The sequence below is a fragment of the Mesocricetus auratus genome, unplaced genomic scaffold, assembly GCF_017639785.1.
Source record: "Mesocricetus auratus isolate SY011 unplaced genomic scaffold, BCM_Maur_2.0 Super-Scaffold_100025, whole genome shotgun sequence".
Classification (NCBI taxonomy): domain Eukaryota; kingdom Metazoa; phylum Chordata; class Mammalia; order Rodentia; family Cricetidae; genus Mesocricetus; species Mesocricetus auratus.
In genome coordinates, this window is record NW_024429206.1 from 19,469,383 (window position 1) to 19,489,604 (window position 20,222).

The 20,222-nt window shown below is 47.6% G+C and overlaps 1 protein-coding gene across 2 annotated transcripts; it reads left to right on the forward strand.

Moving 5' to 3' along the window:
• Nucleotides 1-9,840: 9,840 nt before the first annotated feature.
• Nucleotides 9,841-12,976, forward strand: Ran (RAN, member RAS oncogene family). Of its 2 annotated transcripts, none has more exons than XM_040731354.1 (7): nt 9,841-9,969; nt 10,209-10,254; nt 10,378-10,462; nt 10,551-10,676; nt 11,783-11,970; nt 12,140-12,310; nt 12,578-12,976. In XM_040731354.1, the coding sequence occupies exons 2-7, from the start codon at nt 10,219-10,221 to the stop codon at nt 12,620-12,622; spliced, it is 651 nt and encodes a 216-aa protein (XP_040587288.1). In that variant the 5' UTR covers nt 9,841-9,969; nt 10,209-10,218; the 3' UTR covers nt 12,623-12,976. The 2 variants fall into 2 exon arrangements, with proteins under 2 accessions (XP_040587288.1, XP_040587289.1); XM_040731355.1 differs by having other exon boundaries at nt 9,886-9,969; nt 10,193-10,254.
• The last annotated feature ends 7,246 nt before the right edge of the window (nt 12,977-20,222 follow it).

Consider the following 20,222-nt stretch of genomic DNA (forward strand, 5'->3'; position numbering starts at 1 on the left):
CCTCCAAAACAATACAGAGAAACCCTGTCTGGAAAAAACAAAAACAAAGTGGGGGGGCTGAAGAAAACCATCTCTCTCTCTGCCTCCTAACTGTGGATGACTCAGCCTGCTGATGTAACCTCCCCACCATGATGGACTGTAGCCTTGAACTGTGAGCCAAAGTGGACCCTGTCTCCCTATGTGAGCCGCATAATGGCTGTGCACAGTAGCTTTCATTCTTATTTATTTATTTATTTATTTATTTATTTATTTATTATGTATACAGTGTTCTTCCTGCATGTCTGCCTGCATGCCAGAAGAGGGCACCAGATCTCATTCCAGATGGTTGTGAACCAGGACTGATACAAGTTTGAGCCAGCATGGGCTACAGTGTGAGACTTCAAAACTATAACAAAAATCCATTTCTCATTGTGTCAGCAGGAAATATGCTACAAGTATCTAGGTGTCATGGAGCCACCTTGGGGACCAAGAAATAACTGCTAAGTAACCTTAAAGTTGGACACCACTTCTGAGCCATCCTACCCAAGCATACTGCAAATTATTGCTTTTTTCCTAATGCTGGGAATTAAACCTATGCCCCTGCACCTGCTGGGCAAACACTTTACCACTGAGCTATATACCTCCAGCCCTTTTTATATTTTTTAGTTTTTAGTAGGGTCTCATCTATTGCTCAGACTAGCCTTGAATTCTCTCTGTAGCCCACAGTAGTCTTGAACTTGTGATCCTCCTTGGATTACAGGTCTGGATGAATAGTTTGGAAAATCTGTATTAAGAGTTGTATTTTGGGGCTGGAGAAATGGCTCAGAGGTTAAGAGCACTAGATGTTCTTCCAAAGGTCCTGAGTTCAATTCCCAGCAACCACATGGTGGCTCACAACCATCTGTAATGAGATCTGGTGCCCTCTTCTGGTGTGCAAGCATACATGCAGGCAGAACATTGTATACATAATAAATAAATCTTAAAAAAAAAAGACAAATGAAAAGAGTTGTATTTCATCCACAAACAGATCTGTCAGATTCAGTCAGGCAGTGGTGGTTCATGCCTGGTGCACAAAGTGAGTTCCAAGACAGGCATAGCTGTTACCCAGAGAAATCCTGTCTCCCAAAAAGCAAAAAGCCAAAAACCAAGAACCAACCAAACAACAACAAAGCACAGAGATGTTAAATTCTAACCCCCTCTCCCTATGAATGGGACCTTTACAATATGAATGGGACCTTGGAAGAAAGGGCCTTTTACAATTCAGCTTAACGTAAGATGAAGTCATGGCTCTCAGGGCTTGACCCCAGAGACAGACATACAGAGGGATAACACAACTAGGAGGAGACGGCTAAGAAGTCACTGCAACCATATGCCTACAAAGCAAGGGGTAGCCATGAATGCCAGCAACTCCAAAGCTCAGGGGACAACAGGGGACAGACTCCTCACGAGCCTTCAGACACAGCACGGTCTGCCCACTTCCGGGTTTCAGACTTCCAGAAACATCTCTGGGAGGGCTTGGTGGTGCAGGCATGTCACCCGAGGTTCTCAGGAAAACAAGGCAGTAGGACCCCGAGTCCAAGTCCAACCTTGACTGCAATGGACTCAAGGATAGTCTGGGCAACTTAGAGAGATACTTGTCTCCAAGTAAAAAGTAAAAAGGTGGCTGAAGGATGTAGCTCAGTAGTGGTGTTTGCCTAGCCACCTTGAGGCCCTGCGTTTAATACCAGGGCCAGGTAGGGGATCCATTTTTGTCCTATTAAGGGACTCGGTTTGTGGTATTTTGTTAAGCCAGTGCCACCTTGTAATTATCTTATAAATAGGACAGTTATGCTGCACACATTGGCTGTTGACACAGCTTATAAGAGGCCACTTTCAAACCCAAGCATCTAAAATATGTTGCACATTTTGAAACTAAAAAAGTCAGTGTCTGAGATAAATACACAGTTGAGCATATGCTAGGAAGTCACACAATGGGAGGCTATATATTCATACTCACACACCCCACATCCTTACATCTCTGTGTGTGAGCATCCCAGGCCTGTCCCAATCTGGGAGAAGTCCTAAAACAGCTTTAGGGTTTCTTCTGGTATTTGCTTTCCTTTCCTTTTTTTTTTAAGATTTATTTATTTATTATGTATACAGTGTTCTGTCTGTATGTATGCCTACAAGTCAGAAGAGGGCACCAGATCTCATTATGGATGTTTGTGAACCACCGTGTGGTTCCTGGGAATTGAACTCAGGACCACTGGTAGAGTAGCCAGTGCTCTTAACCACTGAGCCATCTCATCAGCCCTGTTTGTTTTTTTGTTTGTTTGTTTTTGTTTTCAAAGACAGGGTTTCTCTGTATTGTTTTGGAGGCTGTCCTGGAACTCTCTGTAGACCAGGCTGGCCTCGAACTCACAGAGATCTGACTGCCTCTGCCTACCGAGTGCTGGGAGTAAAGGCATGCACCACCACTGTCCAGCCTTTTCTCTCCTTTTTTTTTTTTTTTTTTTTGGCTTTTCGAGGCAGGGTTTCTCTGTATTGTTTTGGAGGCTTTCCTGGAACTCACTTTGTAGATCAGGCTGGCCTCGAACTCACAGAGATCCGCCTGCCTCTGCCTCCCGAGTGCTGGGATTAAAGGTGTGCACCACCAACGCCCGGTTTTTCTCTCTCCTTTCTTAAGACTAGATTCTTCTAAAGTGACATGGGACACAGAGTCAAAGCATCACAGAGTCTGGATGACTGTGGGTAACCAGCACACTGCACTTAAAACTCCCTCTAGGTAGTGGAATAGCCATCACTCTTAACCCGGGAAGCCAACTAACTCTGTCTGACTGATATCCCTCACATTCCATAGGCAGTAAGTCTGTGGTCAAGGGTCTCCAGAGCTGGGGTCTGGGAAAACTGCTTCCCTCTCCTGGGTCCTGGGATGCAGGGAGGAGCAAAGGAGTTCCCTGGGGACTCTGTGTTGTTGAGACACTCTCAGGAAGGCCAGGGACTCACTAAGTAACTGAGGCTGACCTTGATCCTCTTGCTTCTGCCCTGAAAATTCTAGGATTATACCACTATACCAGGCTCCTGAGGACACTATTTTCTTTTCCTTTTCTCTCTCTCTCTTTTTTTTTTTTTTGTTTGTTTGTTTTTCGAGACAGGGTTTCTCTGTGTAGCTTTGGAGCCTGTCTTGAAACTAGCTCTGTGGCCAGTCCACCTTTGAACTCACAGAGATCCATCTGCCTCTGCCTCCCGAGTGCTGGGATTAAAGGCGTGGGACACCAATGCCCGGCTCTTTTCTTTTTCAAGACAGTCTCTCACCCAGGCTGGCCTCAAACTCCCTGTGTAGCCAAAGATGACTTTGAATTTCTGATCCAGTGCTAGGAATCAAACCCAGGGCCTCCTGCATGCTACACATGCACTCTACCAACTGACCTATATCCCCAACCACAGGGAACACTTTGATAAGGACACCGGTCTCACCTCCCCATTTGTGAGGCTCCCCGTGGGACCTCATCACTTCTCAGTCATATAGTCACTTTGGGAAAAGGGGCATTAAGATGGGAACGGGGTGGGAAATAAGCAATACATACTACAGTCACCTGTAGACACAGAAAGCCAAAACGTGAGTCAACTTGGCTTGCTTGAGGTCCTGAGTTTAATCCCCAGAACTGTCACCAAAAACAAACCAACAAAAGCCAAAGGTCTTGTGTCCATTAGGCTCTCTGGCCATGTCTTCTCCCCTCTAGCTCCTCAGCTCAGCTGCACAGCCTTCACGGGCCACTTCCTCTCCCTGGAATCTTGTCCTCACAGGTCTCTTGGGAACCCTCCATCACCTTCCTGGGTCTTGTTCCTCCCTTGCTATCTCAGGGATAGTTTGGGGTCATCCCCTGCCCAGTCACCTCCTTCCTCCTTTCCAACTTAGCAGTTATCTTCTGGACAGCTAACATTCTATATCCATGGAGACTGGGTCCTAGAACCACCTGCAACCCTGCCAGTACCGATAGGCAGATGGTCCGGTCTCTTACATAGAAACAGTCACATTTGCATATAACCTATGCATATCCTGAGTACTTTAAACGCTTAGGTTCCTTATAATACCTCACACAATGTATACAGTATGCAAGTAGTTGCATAGTGACTGTATTGTTTAGGAAATAGAAACAAGGGACGCCCCATACACACTCAGTAAGGATGCAATGTCCCCTAATACCTTCAACATGCAGTTGACTGAACCCACATCAACAAAACGATCTTGTACAAGGACAGTCACCTATGTTTACTTACTTATCTAGGTCATTTCTAGTCTGGCTTTTGTTTGCTTGCTTAAAGACAGCCATCCCTGGAACCTCCTGCACAATTTGCAGGCAGCTCCCGTAAAGGGTAGCCTCTCTGTCAGTGAGTGTTTAGTGTTTGTATGACCTCAAAGAGGGCCACCTTGGAGTTCACCCAATAAAGATTACCAAAGAATACCAAAGAATTTTCGGAAACAACACTAGGTCATCTCAGGTCTGACGTGTGCTGGGATGTAGCTCAGGTGACGCCATGAAGCACACAGGTTGGATACAGTCTAGGGCACAATGCAACCTCTGCACAACCATGAGTTACAGAAAAGAGATGATGCCAGGATGCCTAGACACACAGATATCTGACATATCTCTTTGTTTTGCTTTTTGGGAAAAGTTCTGTGTCAAGGCCAAGCAGCCACGTGTTGTGTGGGCCACACTCTCCACTCAGAGAAAGCAGAGCATCTAAGAAGTTACTGGCAAATAAGATGGAAAATGTCCAAGAGTTTCTTACTCCTTTCCAAAGAAACCAAACTCCATGGAGACTTCACAAACTGAAAATACTGGTCCTGCATTTGGTAACTTGTATCTGCTTAATGATTCCTTCTATGAACTACTAAAGTTCTAATAGTGTGTGCGTTTAGATCTCCTTCATTTATTTTGACCCCCATTGTGCTGAACCACCCTCCAGACCTTGAATCTCCATGGGTCCCACTAGAACACAGCTCTGCTAGTTCTGATTATTTGCTGCATGTTCAGAAGGAGCCGAAGGTCCAGTAGATTACCCAATGGCCACTCAGTGAGTGTGCATTATGTTCAGGGCCCTGTGTTGGATGTGAAAGACAGGTGACTTTACTTATTCCATTAAGGAGACAGACAAATGGCAAGCCTGTGAGTCATTATGCCCTATAGCTCCAGTTAAGTGCTTTGGGGAAGATGAGTAGGTGCTTTGATGAGGAAAGCCTGGGTGTGAGACAGTAGCTGAACAGGGTATTCAGGCTGGGCCCTTCAAGGAGCTTCAGCCTGAGTGTGGAGAGGAACCTGTAAGGCAAAAGTGTGTGTGTGGGGGAACCTTTGGTCCGAGAGACCAGTAAGTCTACAAATAGGCTGAAGTAAGATCCAGAAAGGTTGTGAGGGCCAAAGCCTTTAACACAGCCTTTAGGGGACACTCCAGATTCAAGCAACAGCAGGGATGTCCTGCAAAATGACAGGTTCAACAAATACTCTGCACGAGTGTCAAGGGACTCTAGACTCTAGATTTAAAGACAACCAAAGCAACAGGTAACTCTGGGATGGTCCCCAGATTAGACATGTTAGTGTCATAAATGGGATTAGGTTCTACAGATTAGGAAACATGGTGTTGGTCAGTATACAGAAGTTATGTAGTCAATTGTCCTTCGTTTTAAGAAATATGTGTAAGGCACTCGGGAGGCAGAGGCAGGCGGATCACTGTGAGTTCGAGACCAGCCTGGTCTACCGAGCGAGTTCCAGGACAGCCTCCAAAGCCACAGAGAAACCCTGTCTCGAAAAACCAAAAAAAAAAAAAAAAAAAAAAAAAGAAATATGTGTAAGGAACACTGGTATACTATATACTCTCAAACATTTCAGAGGGAATATCATGCATAAGCAAAGGTCTTGATTCTTAAGGATTTTATTTATGTATGTATTTGTATTTATTCATGTGTATGTATAACATTGTATTAGGGGCCTTTTAAGATGGCTTAGTGGATAAAACTGCCATACCTGACTCCCTAAGTTCAATCCTCAGTATCCACATGCTGGAAGGAGAGAACCAATTACAACATGCTGTCCTCCAAACTACACACACAAGCAAACAGATGCTTTAACAATGTATTAGAGATGGCTCTCTAGAGGAACAGAACCAATAGAATGTGTGTGTGTGTGTGTGTGTGTGTGTGTGTTTTCAGATGGTTTGCAGGATATGTGCTGAGCAGTTCAACAGTGGCCACCTACATGCTGGACAGCCTGAGAAACCAGGAGCTGCTCAGTTCATGAGGCTCAAGGCCTTCAGAATTCCAGTCCCTGCTGAAGCTGTAGCTGGGCTTGACGTCAGCTGAGTATAACAGCCGCAGCAATGATATAAATACACTCACATCAGGAGGAAGGGGGAGGCAGGCAGGAATGTTTTTTCCTTGGACCTCTGTATCTGGGACACTTAGGGAAGATGGTGCCTACCCTGGGGGAGTGTCTTCCTACCTCGATTAATGCTTCCTGGAAGTGCCCTGAGGACCCAAGCAGAAGTGTGTGGCCTAGTTAATTCCAGATTCAATCAAGTTGACCACAGACATTGACCATCCCAAATATACATGTATGCTTTGTGAGGCAGGACGTGGAGGACAGACACGAAGGGGCATGCTAGCAACTTCTCTTGCCACCATGACCAGAAATACTGGGAAGAATCATATGTGGAGGAAGGACTTGCCTTGGTTCGTGGGAGCTTGCAGCTTCACACTGTAGCTGACCAGATACGCCAGGATATGATTTTTAAGGCTGACCACCCCTAACCTGCCCCCTGACCCCACCCCAGCCATCCACTAGGTCACGAGTCTAAAACAGCACCATTGGTGAGGGAATTGACCTGTCCAGCAGGCCAGGTTATTTAGTAGGTCTCGAGTGGGTGTCACCTGTAGGAGTCAAACGGGGGGAGAGAGAAGTGGAAGCCAAGCGCGTAAAGAAAGACAGAGTCAGTCTGAGTTGCGTCAAGGCTTCGTTTATTAGCTAGCAAGGTCTCATATTTATAAAGCGGTTTAGGCAGGGCGGGGGATGAGGACAGGGGCAGTGGAAAGAACCGGGCCCGGGTACAGAAGGAAATATTTCTTATAGAACACCTTATGTTTAGCCTGTTCCAGGAACCAATGTATGCATGACCAGTTTGTTCATAATAGCTTTTCAATTTAAATTGTTTCAATTCATACTGCCACTTAGTTCTGCTACAACTTAAAGGTCTCCGGGGCTCCAACAGGAATGAGGTGTCTGACACATGAGCCTTTAGGGGCTATCTCAAATTCAAAATATAACATTTGGGGATTCAGGTGAAAATACAATTAGCTATTTCGCTCATTGTTGTAGCAAAAGTACTTTACAAAAAGCAACTTTAGGAAGGGAAGAGTTCATTTTGGCTCACAACACCATGATACAATCTGCTGTATCTGGGTTAGGTAGAAGGTGTGATGGCAAGAGGTTAAGCCAGCTGCTGGTCCCTGTGTCCACAGAGAGGGAGAAGAGAGAGATGATGCTGGGACTCAGCTCATGAGAGGGAGAAGAGAGATGATGCTGGGACTCAGCTCATGAGAGGGAGAAGAGAGATGATGCTGGTCCCTGTGTCCGCAGAGAGGGAGAAGAGAGAGATGATGCTGGGACTCAGCTCATGAGAGGGAGAAGAGAGATGATGCTGGTCCCTGTATCCGCAGAGAGGGAGAAGAGAGAGACGATGCTGGGACTCAACTCATTTTCCCCTTTTTATGCGGTTCAGTTAAACCTCTCTGTAAGCACATGACACACACCCAGAGGTTTGTCCAATAGGCAACCCTAAATCCTGTAGACTAAACATCACACGCTAAAATCCCGTCTACAACCGCAGCTTTTCCCCAGGGCTGTGCAAGTTACTGTGTCTGTATCTGCATCCACCTCTGACATCCCACGCCTCCAAGCCCCAGTTCTCACAAATGTTAAACAGCTGCCAAGATTTACAGTGCAGGTCAAGTCTGGGGTTGTAGTTCACGTTGGACGACAGGGAAGTATCTCTGTAAACCAGGAAGCAGTAGGCAGCTAGGAGTCTGGATACTGCTGGCGGAGAAAGCATCCCCTATGCCCACTCAAGTCTATTTTCTTTTTTCTTCTGCTTCCTGGGAGGAGGCTCTTTAAATTCTAGGCTTGGGTCAGTTAGTAACACAACACAACACACTTGATGATGCAGGCCATTCAGGAGGCCGGGTGCCAAGACAGGAAATACCCTGGTGAGTTTTCCAGGGGAGGGGTGTCTCAGCACTTACTGCTGCCTTTTATCAACAACCACCAAGAACTGGAACTAAGCAGACTGATGTTTTCCTCGATTTGATCACATCCCTTTCTATCTTCTATTGAACACAGCTAGTGGCATAGCCCCTTGTAGCCAATTTAAGATTCATATACTGGGGCTGGAGAGATGGCTCAGCAGTTAAGAGCACTGACTGCTCTTCCAGAGGACCCGGTTTCAATTCTCAGCATCCACATGGCAGCTCACAACTGTCTGTAACTTCAGTTCACACATGAAATAAAGTTAATGAGTTATTTAAAAAAAATTCACATACCCAAGAATATAGTCATCTTTTTTGTTTGTTTTGAGACAGGGTTTCTCTGTGTAGCTTTGGAGGCTGTCCTGGAACTAGCTCTTGTAGACCAGGCCTTCCTGTCTCCTGAGTGCTGGGATCAAATGCGTGTGCCACCACCACCCAGCTGTAATTTTGTATTTATATAAAAATGTAACGGAAATCCCATTACACATACACTATGTTAAGGTTATGTAACCGTTTTGTACCACACACAATCCCTTTCCCTTCTCCCATTCACTGTTTTCCCCAAACAGTGTCCATCCGGGATCGACCTAACCATAATGAAATGGATGACATCTATTCATTTTCTTATTGGTACTGCAGATTCAAAGTCTTGCACATGCCAGGCATATGAGTTACCTCACTAAGTTGCCCAGGCTAGCCTTGCACCTGAAATCCTTCTAAGGCCTGCGCTGTCTCCTTTTAAACGGCATAGTACAAAGTAACAGCAGGGCCACAAGCTCTGGTCATCAGAGATTATTTTCCATTTTCTCAGCAGCATCTGTATTCACGGGTGCTTTGGGGAGTGGAACTTGGCTCCCAGCAGGCCCAATCTAACTTGTTTTCCCAGGCCTGTGAGGATCCCTCCCTGGTCACTTGGTGCTCAGGAGGGAGCCAGGGTGGAGTGTCTTCTGAGAAATGGATTATCCACCTCGGTCATGGAACAGAGGAGGGGTCCCGGGATACAGAACGCATGGACGCCCGTAACTGCATCCCGCCCCATCCTCAGAGTGTGTGCCGCAGCTAGTGTCGCAGGACACCACGCGTGTACAGCCAGGCCGCATCCGCCCCTGGCACGCGAGGGCGTCCCAGCAAGCTGACGCAAGCCGGGTCGCGGGCACGCGCGCCGTCATTCATTCACTCCTTCATTCATTCTGGGGACGCTGGCCGCGAGCCCTCGGCGATCCCCCCGCCCGCGAGGTCCAGCGTGTTTGTGGAGATAGGACAAGGGGACGAAGGTCGGGCGGTGCCCGCGGATCAGCGGCAAGCGACCGGGAGGACGTACCCGCCTTTCCCGCCCACGAGGCCCGGGCTAGGCCGCCGCCCACGTGACGTGCGGCCTCCCGCAGTGAGCGCATGCGCGCGGGAGCCCGCGCTCCGAGCCGGCTCACCAAGACCTCCTGCTCTGCGTGCGTGCGCATTCCCGCGCGCCCCCGCACCACGTGACCCACCGCACCTCTCCCGCCTTCTGCGCGCCCGACCCACCAGCCGCGTCGGACGGGCCGTGCGGGCGTGCGCGTGCGCGCGGGCCGCGTGGTTGGGCGCGGCGCCGTTGCTCCGCCCCTTTAGGCTCCGCCTCCCCCTCCGCGCGCCGGCGTCCGCTGCGTCTCCGGCATTTGAATCGCGCTTCCGCCATCTTTCCAGCTTCAGTCGGACAGGCGCGGAGAGTCTTCTGCAAGGTAGCGGCGGGGCCGGGAGGATCGGGCCGGGCGCGGGCGGCGGCGGGGAAGGGGGTGCCCTTCGGGTGGGCGCGGGGCGGTGGCGGTGAGGAGAGCGAACGGGCTGCGCCCTGGGCTTCTCAGCCTGGTTCCCTTCCCCCCCCCCCCCACCGTCTCACGCCGCGTCCCCGCCTTCCCGCGCGCTCTTCCCGGCCGCGGCCTTTGTGGGGCGCACGTGCCGCAGCCGCTCTTTCCCGCAGGATCGCCGCGATGGCCGCCCAGGGAGAGCCGCAGGTCCAGTTCAAGGTGCGTGCGCGGACGGACGGATCGACGGGCGGGCGGGCGGACGGGCGAGCGAGAGGGGAGGCCGGGGAGGACGGCATGGCGGGAGGGAACCGGGCCGCTCACTCAACGCTGCCTTTCCCTTAGCTCGTCCTGGTGGGCGACGGCGGCACCGGGAAGACGACGTTCGTGAAGCGCCACTTAACGGGCGAGTTCGAGAAGAAGTATGTAGGTAGGTGCGGCGGGGGTCTGCGCGGCTCCGGGCGGGGGAGGTGGCCCGCAGTGCATGGCTGCTGACCCTTGCCACCCTGTCCCTGCAGCCACCCTGGGCGTGGAGGTGCACCCGCTCGTCTTCCATACCAACAGAGGACCCATCAAGTTCAACGTGTGGGACACAGCCGGCCAGGAGAAGTTCGGGGGCCTGCGCGATGGCTACTACATCCAAGGTGAGGGCCTGCGGAAGTGGGCCTGGCCCTGGGACATGTGCCCGGGGTGAGCCCAGGAGCCAGCCGTTGCCTGGTGACTAAGGAGGGAGAAAGATGGGAGACAGACACGTATTGCTTCCAGGGAGGCGACCTCGTTTAAGGGGAGTGCAGATGGTTTTTATACGAGCCGTCCGTGGTGTCATTCGATCACATGCTGTGTCATGCTACGCATGGTTTCGGTCAGGCTGTCTTTAAAACTTACTGGTAGAAGGCAGGGAAGCTGGAGGGATCACTTTTTTGGTGTTCAAAACTTGTATTCGGGTATATGTGCAGTGGTTATCCGTGAATATCCCCATCTTTGAAAAGAAAGTGATCACTTGGGCCACTTACTGAAGCCCAGCCCCGGGAGCCAGGCCCTCTCTGAATGAGAGCCATGCTATATCATGTGAATTGTAATAACTTACTTTTCTCCTTGAAAGTGATTCAAATTTTTTAAGGAAAGGTGCTTTTTGGGTGGTTAAGGACAAATGAATGAAAAAATATTCTTGTGATCTTACTAACCTGATGAGAAAAGTCATTGGAAGTTCTTTGGTTTCTTGTCTTTTAGCATGTAAAGATACTAAGGGTTTATCCCAGAGTTGAAACTTTTATTTTTTAAATTGAAACTTTTTAACCAGAAAATTGGACTGACTTTTGCCGCCTCTTTAAGTGTATCCTCACCATCCCTGTAGGCCAGGCTGTGGAGCCCTCACAGGCATAACACTCATTGGCCATTTAAAGGCTGTATTTCTAGGTGGCAGAGTGTTTTTATGTGTGGGTCATACTCCCTATAAAGAAGATGGACACTCTAGAATGCTGATGCACTATTTTACCTTTGACAAAGTTGGGAGGGTGGGGCAGTGGTGGTGATTAGGTGTCCAGAGGGAGAAGGTAGTTGATAGTTAGTTCTTGACATTTAAGCTTTCAGGTGAACAAGAAATGGAATCAGTGCTGTGGATTACATTTGACTTTTTAGTATTGTGGGGGGGGAAGCCCTTCTGATAGACTGGGTTGATCATAAGAGTCTGTCCAAAGATGATAAATGCTGCAGTAGACTAAAACATTTCAATTCCTTGAATCTTTTTCAGCCCAGTGTGCCATTATAATGTTTGATGTAACATCAAGAGTCACTTACAAGAATGTACCTAATTGGCATAGAGATCTGGTACGGGTGTGTGAAAACATCCCCATTGTATTGTGTGGCAATAAAGTGGATATTAAGGACAGAAAAGTGAAGGCAAAATCTATTGTCTTCCACCGAAAGAAGAATCTTCAGGTATGTTCATAATTTATCAGATCATTCTTAGAGAACATTGGTATGAGGCACACATGTCATGTGGGATCAACGTCTGTTTTATGTGGATTATAAAACGTCTTTGAGTTTAAAGTAGCTTGAAATTACTAACGGAACTCTTAAAACATACATTTCTTTTTGTTTTCGACAGTACTATGACATTTCTGCCAAAAGTAACTACAACTTTGAAAAGCCTTTCCTCTGGCTCGCCAGAAAGCTCATTGGAGACCCTAACTTGGAGTTTGTTGCCATGCCTGCTCTTGCCCCACCTGAAGTGGTCATGGACCCAGCTTTGGCAGCACAGTATGAGCACGATTTAGAGGTATTTGTCCTTTTGAATGTTTCTCATGTGTATGGGTGTCTTACCTTTGTGTGTGTGTGTGCTTTTGCCTGGTGCCTGCAGAGGTCAGAAGCTGGCATCGGATCTTCTGGCCCTGTAGATGCTTGGACTCTAACCGTGGTCATCCAGAGCTGGCAGTGCTCTTAACTGCTGAGCCATCTTCAGCCCCGTCTGTCCTCACAGTTAGTGCCTGCTTGACTTGTTCACGCGGTTTTGGTGTTTAGTGTTTCCTTTTGGTTCTTTCTCCAGGTTGCTCAGACGACTGCCCTCCCGGATGAGGATGATGACCTGTGAGAAAGCGAAGCTGGAGCCCTGCGTCAGAAGTCTAGTTTTATAGGCAACTGTCCTGTGATGTCAGCGGTGCAGCGTGTGTGCCACTTATTAGCTAAGCAGATCGTGTACTTCATTGGATGCTGAAGGAGATGAATGGGCTTCGGAGTGAATGTGGCAGTTAAAACATACCTTCATTTTTTTTTGGACTTGCATATTTAGCTGTTTGGAACACAGTTGTTTCCTTCCTGAATTTCAAAAATAAGACTGCTACAGTCACATCACACTATTCAGTCAGTGGTGAAATCTTGTTTGTTACTGTCATTCCCATTCTTTTTGTTTAGAATCAGAATAAAGTTGTATTTCAAATAATCTAAACAAGTGAATCATCCCTTGTTTGTAAGCATTTTAAGACCAACATAAGGAAGCTTGTGCCATATTGTATAAGCAATCCCCTTGTTTATTACCTAAGGTCCATTCTTTTATGTGTGTCTCCCTTCACAAACATTTCGGTCAAGTGATGACTGACCTAACTTATGTTATAGGTGTAAATACTGATTCAGCTAGGGTATCTGCCCTACCTGCGTTTTGCTATGTAGTTTCACCTAAGAAAAGAGCTTGTTTAAAGTATGTGTGCATCAGATGATTGATAGACTTCAGGAGTTAGAACTGCATTTGATGGAAGCGTGGGGGTTTTCTGAGATGGAGTACATTTCTTGGTTTCCATGTCTAATGTGGTCTCAGCACTCAAGAGGCAGGGGCAGGATCTCTTAGTAAAAAAGTGTTGGTGGTAGTAGGCTGTGGCATAGGAGCTGGTGATTCTTTTTCCAGAGATGGTTTATAGACAGTGCAGGGAGGAAATGCTAGACTAGGAAGGAGTACAACTGTAGAGTAGGGTGGGCGTCTGATGTGAGACTCATGTCAGTTGAGGCTTACTAGGTGTGTGATTCTGTCAGCTATGTTGTGATAAGATGTATTTAAAGTAAGCCATTCTGTGGGTTCTGCTAGTCCAGCCAACCAAAGTTCTTAAAGGGTAGAATACTTCACATGGTTACTTTGTTTCTCTCCAAAGAAGGTTGAGTCACTTAAAACGAAGGGTGAAAGGAAGGTATACTGTGCACTAACTTTTACTGATTTCAACGTGTAATTTGATGTGTATGCTATGCTACAATCAGGTGAAGACATCTCCCCCAACTGGGATGAAACTTCACTTAGATCTGTTGAGTTAATACAAGGTGTGTAAAGCCAATGTAGAATGCAAGTACCTTATGACTCTGATTTTTGTAACAGATATAGGCGCTTTTTAATGTGTTTAACCAGAGTGTAGAGGATTCACATTATTATTGGAAGAACTTCAAAATATATATTGCTTCTGCTTTGCCTAAGTTTTCTGAGTCATCTCTGGTATTTGCTGTAGGAATAAGTAGTGAATGGCTTTTTTTTTAGGTTTGATCTGCCAAATAGCAGAGATCACCTTATTTTAGGGGTGCTGTTCTATCCAGTTGTTTTTTGTTTTCTTTTTGGCTTTTTCCAGACAGGGTTTCCCTGTGTAGCCCTAGCTGTCCTGAACTCTGTAGACCAGGCTGGCCTCAACTCAACAGGTCTGTCTGCCTCTACCTTCTGAGTGCTGGCTTTAACGGCATGTGCCACTGTCTGGTCTCTTCAGTTTTTACATGGGACAGGTCTCCCCATGTTAAAAGAGCATCCCTGACTAGATGGTGCCATATAAGTCAGTCACTGTAAAACAGATAGAGCTGGCTGAAGCAAGCTCACTGAGGAGAAGCTGGAAAGTCTGACTTTGGGGGTTTTGGGAGGTTTTTTGACAGGGTTTCTCTGTATGGCCCTGCTGTTTTCAAACTCACTTTGTAGATCTGCCTCCTGAGTGTGGGATTAAAGGCGTGCTCCACCATACCCGGCTTGGGAGGTTTTCCTAAGCCAACATGTACCTGCCCAGAACCGCTTGCTATGGTGCAGGTAGATGCAGTCAGGGACACATGGAAGGTAAGAGCCGGGCAGAAGCCTGCTCTGGGCTTGTGGATGTGATGCCGTGTGGTAACTCAGCCATGAGGAGTGCAGTTGCTCTACCCAGTTAAGTTGTCCTGACAGACCCTCTGCTGGATGGTACTGTCAATCTTGAATTGTCTTGGCACCTTTTCTCTTAAAGCTTGAAGTGGAGCTGGGTGACAACGCGTCTAGCCATCTAGATAAGGCTGTCAGCATTCACAGCTGGTAGGCCCTCGTCGCAGAGCTCAGGCTAACTGAGGTACCTGCAGCTGCTTTGTACCCTCTTCTCTTCATCCTGAAGGCTTACCTGTTACTCTCCTCAGCCTGTTTGTGCTAATGTCCCTGATGTAGACCTTTTCACTGGTCTTCCCCTCAGCCCTAGTCTATGGGGACTTTACAGTGTGAGTCCAGTGTGCCATGAGAGCAAAGGTCTTTCATCACTGATGTCCCATTGTTCATTAGTGCTCTTTGGGGACCCAGAGACAGGGTAGAGAGCAGAAACTTTGTTTTTTGAGACAGGTTCTCTGTGTAACAGCCCTGATTGTCCTGGAATTTGTTTTGCAGACCAGGCTGGCCTTGAACTCAGATATGCCTACCTCTGCCTCCCGAGTGCTGGGATTAAAGGCGAGTGCCACCACCCTGAGAACAGAATTTTGTTAAACAGTTGCTGCACTATGGGTTCATAATCCGGTTTGATTCATTTGAGCCAGCTTTAGGCAGCAGGGAGATGAGTGGACGGTCAGGGTACTGGCCATAAACTTCAAAGTGGGAATGGTGCTGTCTAGGCAGGTAGGGACCTCAAGCTTTAGAACTGGGCCAGGAACCTTGGGTGAGGCATAGACAGTTTGTTTTTGTGTTTTTTTTGTTTTTTTTTTTTTGTTTTTTTTTTTTGAGACAGGGTTTCTCTGTATTGTTTTGGAGGCTGTCCTGGAACTCGCTTTGTAGACCAGGCTGGCCTCGAACTCACAGAGATCCACCTGCCTCTGCCTCCCGAGTGCTGGGATTAAAGGCGAGCGCCACCAACGCCCAGCGCATAGACAGTTTGTTCTCAGCACCAAGCAGTGCTTGGTGTCCTGAGGAGCAGTGGTTTTGCTGCAGTAGCCTGAGTGTCACCTAGGGTATGTTTGGGTTAGAAGGCAGGGTGCTCTGAAGACATCCCCGGGAATCTAGTACCATGCAAAGCATCACTGGTCAGGGAAGAGGATTGGAGCGGGAGTCCTGGAGCAGATCAGTGACTGCTACCTTTAAAGGATGTTCAGATGTGGCAGCTAGAAGCCACTGGAGACTTGAATGGCTGGCCAAAGGTAATGACAGCAAGTAAGGCTGTCTGCGGCCTGTGAATCAGCCTGTTTTATGATGTCCATTGGTGGGAGTATTGGATAAGTCATGACTGGAAACTGACCTCCTGCAAGACATAAAGACGCCAATGTGTGCTATACTGTCTCAAACCACGAGTTTGTTTCTAGCATGTAGGTAATAAAGGCAGGGTTTCCCCTAGGGGTGAATGTAGGGTCCCTGGTGCACTTGGCCCAGGTGCAGACTGGGTCGTGTAACAGTTTCCTCCAACATTAAAACATTTCATCTTGCAGGAGGCTCCTTAAGCAGGAAAGTGAACAATTCGGAATAGCTTCAGAAAGACCCTGAAACTGATCGGATCACAAGGCCCCTCCCTGCCACGTAAGCAATAAACGCCAAGAGTGCCCTCAGAGGGAAGGAAGCTTAGCTGTAAAGACTCAGACAGACCACACCAGCTGCCAGGAGGAAGCAGGGACCAGCCAAGCTGCCTGGAAGAGGTTTAGACCAACTGAGGCACTGGTAAAGGACATTCTTCAAACCTGTCAATTCTGCATACTGGTGTTATGCAATGAGCTCCAGGTTCTCAGTTGTGTGAGCTGTCATCCATGCATCCATGCTGGGAGTAGACTTTGACGCTGCAGCCAATTTCCACTCTCTTTTTTTTTTTTTTTTTTTGGTTTTACAAGACAGGGTTTCTCTGTATTATTTTGGAGGCTGTCGGTCCAGCCTGGCCTTGAACTCACAGAGATCCGCCTGCCTCTGCCTCCTGAGTGCTGGGATTAAAGGCGTGCACCACCAACGCCTGGCTTAATTGCCACTCTTTTTTTTTTTTTTTGGTTTTTTGAGACAGGGTTTCTCTGTATTGTTTTGGAGGCTATCGGTCCAGCCCAGCCTCAAACTCACAGAGATCCGCCTGCCTCTGCCTCCCGAGTGCTGGGATTAAAGGCGTGCGCCACCACCGCCCGGCAATTTCCACTCTTATAAATTACCCCACCCATATTCCTGTAAGTGACCACACTACAACTCATTGGTTTGCTAAGTTGAATTATGGTAGTATCTGTAAAATTTGGTCTGTTGTGGGTTCTATATCTGGGGTGAATAAATGTGTGTGTGTTATGTCTCCCCAGGAGAAGTTTTGTCACATAACAGGCTGCACCAAGGTGGTCATGTGGAGATGACCAGGTCCCGCTGGTGATCCTCCAGGCACAGAAAATGGGCCTCCAGTCTTATAGGAAGGGTGCTTGTTTTTGCAGCAGGATCCTAGAGTCAGCCTGGACCAGAAGCCAGTTTGTAGGTAACATTTGCCTTTTTCCATCCCTGACATGTCTTAGCCCCTCCCCCATGCTTGCTGTCCTGTGAAGAATAACTTGCTGATATTTTGCTGTTATCCTTCAAATGTTTTCTCAAAAGACAAGGGACCAGCATGAGGCTCGGCAGGTAGAAGTGTTTGCCACCAAGCCTGAGGACCTGGGTTCCATCCTTAGAACCCACAAGTGGAAAGAGGACTAACCCTGAAAACTGTCCTCAGACCTCTGCAAGCATGTACTACCATGCGTGCCCTAGCACACACATATTCAGATACATGTAATAATGAAACTGCTTTCAAAAGAGACAAAATTAACCAAGCAGTAGGGGTGCACGCCTTTAATCCCAGCACTTGGGAGGCAGGGGCAGGCTGATCTCTCTGAATTCAAGGCCAATCTGGTCTACAGAGCGAGTTCCAGGACAGCCAAGGCCACATAGAGAAACCCTGTCTTCAAAACCAAACAAAAAAGGAGAGAGAAGAGATGAAATTGTGCTATAATTCTGCTTCATCCATTCTTACTTTTACATAGCTATTAGCTAGTCATCCACAGCACTGATGGACCGTAGATCAGTTTGACCAGTTTTGTAGATCTGGCCAAGGTGTGTCCATGCTTGTGCTCTGCTTTGTCATGGCAACTTTCGCAGTAGCTCACCTCTTCCGAGGGAGAAGGGCTAGGCCAGTGTTCCTCAAACGACCCTTTCACAGGAGTTGCCTAAGACTGTCAGAAAACACACATATCTACATTATTATTCCTAACAGCAAAACTACAGTTATGAAGTAACGGAAATGTTAAGGTTGAGAGTCACCACAACATGAGGAACTGCATTAAAAGGTGGCAGCATTAGGAAGGTTGAGAGCCACTGAGTGGGGTAGGAGACATGGCTCAGTGGCTAAGAGCACTGACTGTTCTTCCCGAGGACCCGGGTTCAATTCCCAGTACCCACATGGCAGCTCACAACTGTCTGTAACTCCAGGATCACACAGACATACATGCAGGCAAAACACCAATGCACACAAAATAAAAATAAATTATAGAAAAAAAAAAAAAAAAAAAGAACCACTGAGCTAGGCTAATGCTTTCCCACAGGACTCAAATCCAGTCCTGAATGGACTGGCTATGATCTGTAAGTGTTTCACAGTTTCTATGTTTTACTTTTGTGGGACACTCAAACTGTCAATGGTCTTACTTCCTAAGAGTACACATTGCTTAATGAAATAGAAACGCTGAAATAGGCCTGGTGTTGGTGGCGCACGCCTTTAATCCCAGCACTCGGGAGGCAGAGGCAGGCGGATCTCTGTGAGTTCGAGACCAGCCTGGACTACCAAGCGAGTTCCAGGACAGCCTCCAAAGCCACAGAGAAACCCTGTCTCGAAAAACCAAAAAAAACAAAAAAAAACAAAAAAAAACGCTGAAATTACTATTTTGAGGCAAAATTTCCCATAGCCCACTCTGGCCTCCAGCTTGCTGTATAGTCAAGGCTTACCTTGAACTAACTTCCTGCCTCTACCTCCCAAGTGCTGGGATTACAGATGGGCACCACTACATCCAGCAAACTTGAAAAACAAAATCCAGCGTGTGAGGCAAGTGTCCCACCCACCACTGAGCTATAGCCCCAGCTGAAGTTTTCTTTGTTCTTTTGTTTGTTTGTTTGAATTTTGGTTGTCATTGTGTGTGGGTGCAAACATCACAGAGCATGTGTCGAGGTCAGAGGGAGACTTGTAAGAGCAGACTCTCTCCTTCCACCGTGTGTGCTCCAGGGATCAAACTCAGGTTGTGACTTGCACACCAAGTGCCTTTCTCAGATGAGTCATCTCGATGGCCCATCCTTTTTTTTCCTTTGAGACAGTCTCACGTGTATCCCAAGCTGGCCTCAAAATCACGATCCTCTTGAATCCTGACTGCTGTGGTTACAGATGTGCACTGCCATCCCCCACTAAAAGTCCACGTGTGTGATGTCATCATGTCACCACCAGCTTTCAGGGTCCCTGGGGAGGCTGAGTCAAACACAGGGAGTCCTACTCTCTCTTGGTCATGTCACAGTTCCTGTTTGTATTCTCAGACTTGCACAAGGCAAGGGGTGTGCTCGTAGTCCCTACCATTAGAGTTCAGAAAACAGTGGCTGGTGATACTGGCAGTGGATTTGTAGGCACAGATTTTTGTTTTGTTTTTTGAGACAGAGTTTCTCTGTGTAGTCCTAGTTGTCCTAGAACTCTTATTTGTGCATGCCACCACCATGGATTTTAAGGGGAAAGATAAGGTGGCTCTAACCAGGTGTGGTGGTGTACTCCTTTAATCCCAGCACTCTGGAGGCAGAGGCAGGGGATCTCTGAGTTCAAGTCCAGCCTGGTCTACAGAGCAAGTTTCAGACATCCAAGGCTACACAGAGAAACCCTGTCTTGAAAAAACAAAAAGGGAATAAAAAAGATAAAGTAGATCAAAATATAAGCAGGAAAGCAAGAAGCTAATTGAAGACTTAATTGGAAAGAAAGCACATAGTAGGGCAGACCTCAGGCGCTCCAAATGCAGAGGGGTTCACACAGGAGCCCTTTTGGTTTTGATGGACTGTTTTACCATTTAGGCCATGCTCTTCACCTTTTATTCTGGGCAATAGCTGGCAGCCATTTGGTAACAGGCTGAGATTACCAAGCTTTCCTAAAATGAGTTGACTAGTCCTGCAAACAACCTTATTGCCAAATCATCATAATTTTGAGTCCCTGTAGTTACAGAACTGGGTCAACTTTGCCAGAACATAGAATTGTTAGTAAATTGATCCCTTTTAACTTAGTTTCCTTCCTCCATGCCCACGGGACTGCTAGACCCTCTGTCACTGATGTCCCCAGTCCTCCCTCTGGAAGCTTGGGTTGGAGCATGTGAATGCAATGCCCACAGAAGCCTGAAGAGGGTGTTGGATCTACTGGATTTCCGTGTGCTTGTGAGCCACCATGTGAGAACTGGGAACCCAAGCCAGGTCCTCCACAAGGGCAGTAAGTATTATTAGTAAGTGCTGAGCCGTCTCT

What these genes read in the sequence shown, in the direction of transcription:
- Ran (XM_040731354.1), top strand. Translation starts at nt 10,219, where the DNA reads ATGGCCGCCCAGGGAGAGCCGCAGGTCCAGTTCAAG. An exon ending in GTTCGAGAAGAAGTATGTAG is followed by an intron (nt 10,463 to 10,550) that starts GTAGGTGCGGCG and finishes CTGTCCCTGCAG; the next exon opens with CCACCCTGGGCGTGGAGGTG. An exon ending in CGATGGCTACTACATCCAAG is followed by an intron (nt 10,677 to 11,782) that starts GTGAGGGCCTGC and finishes AATCTTTTTCAG; the next exon opens with CCCAGTGTGCCATTATAATG.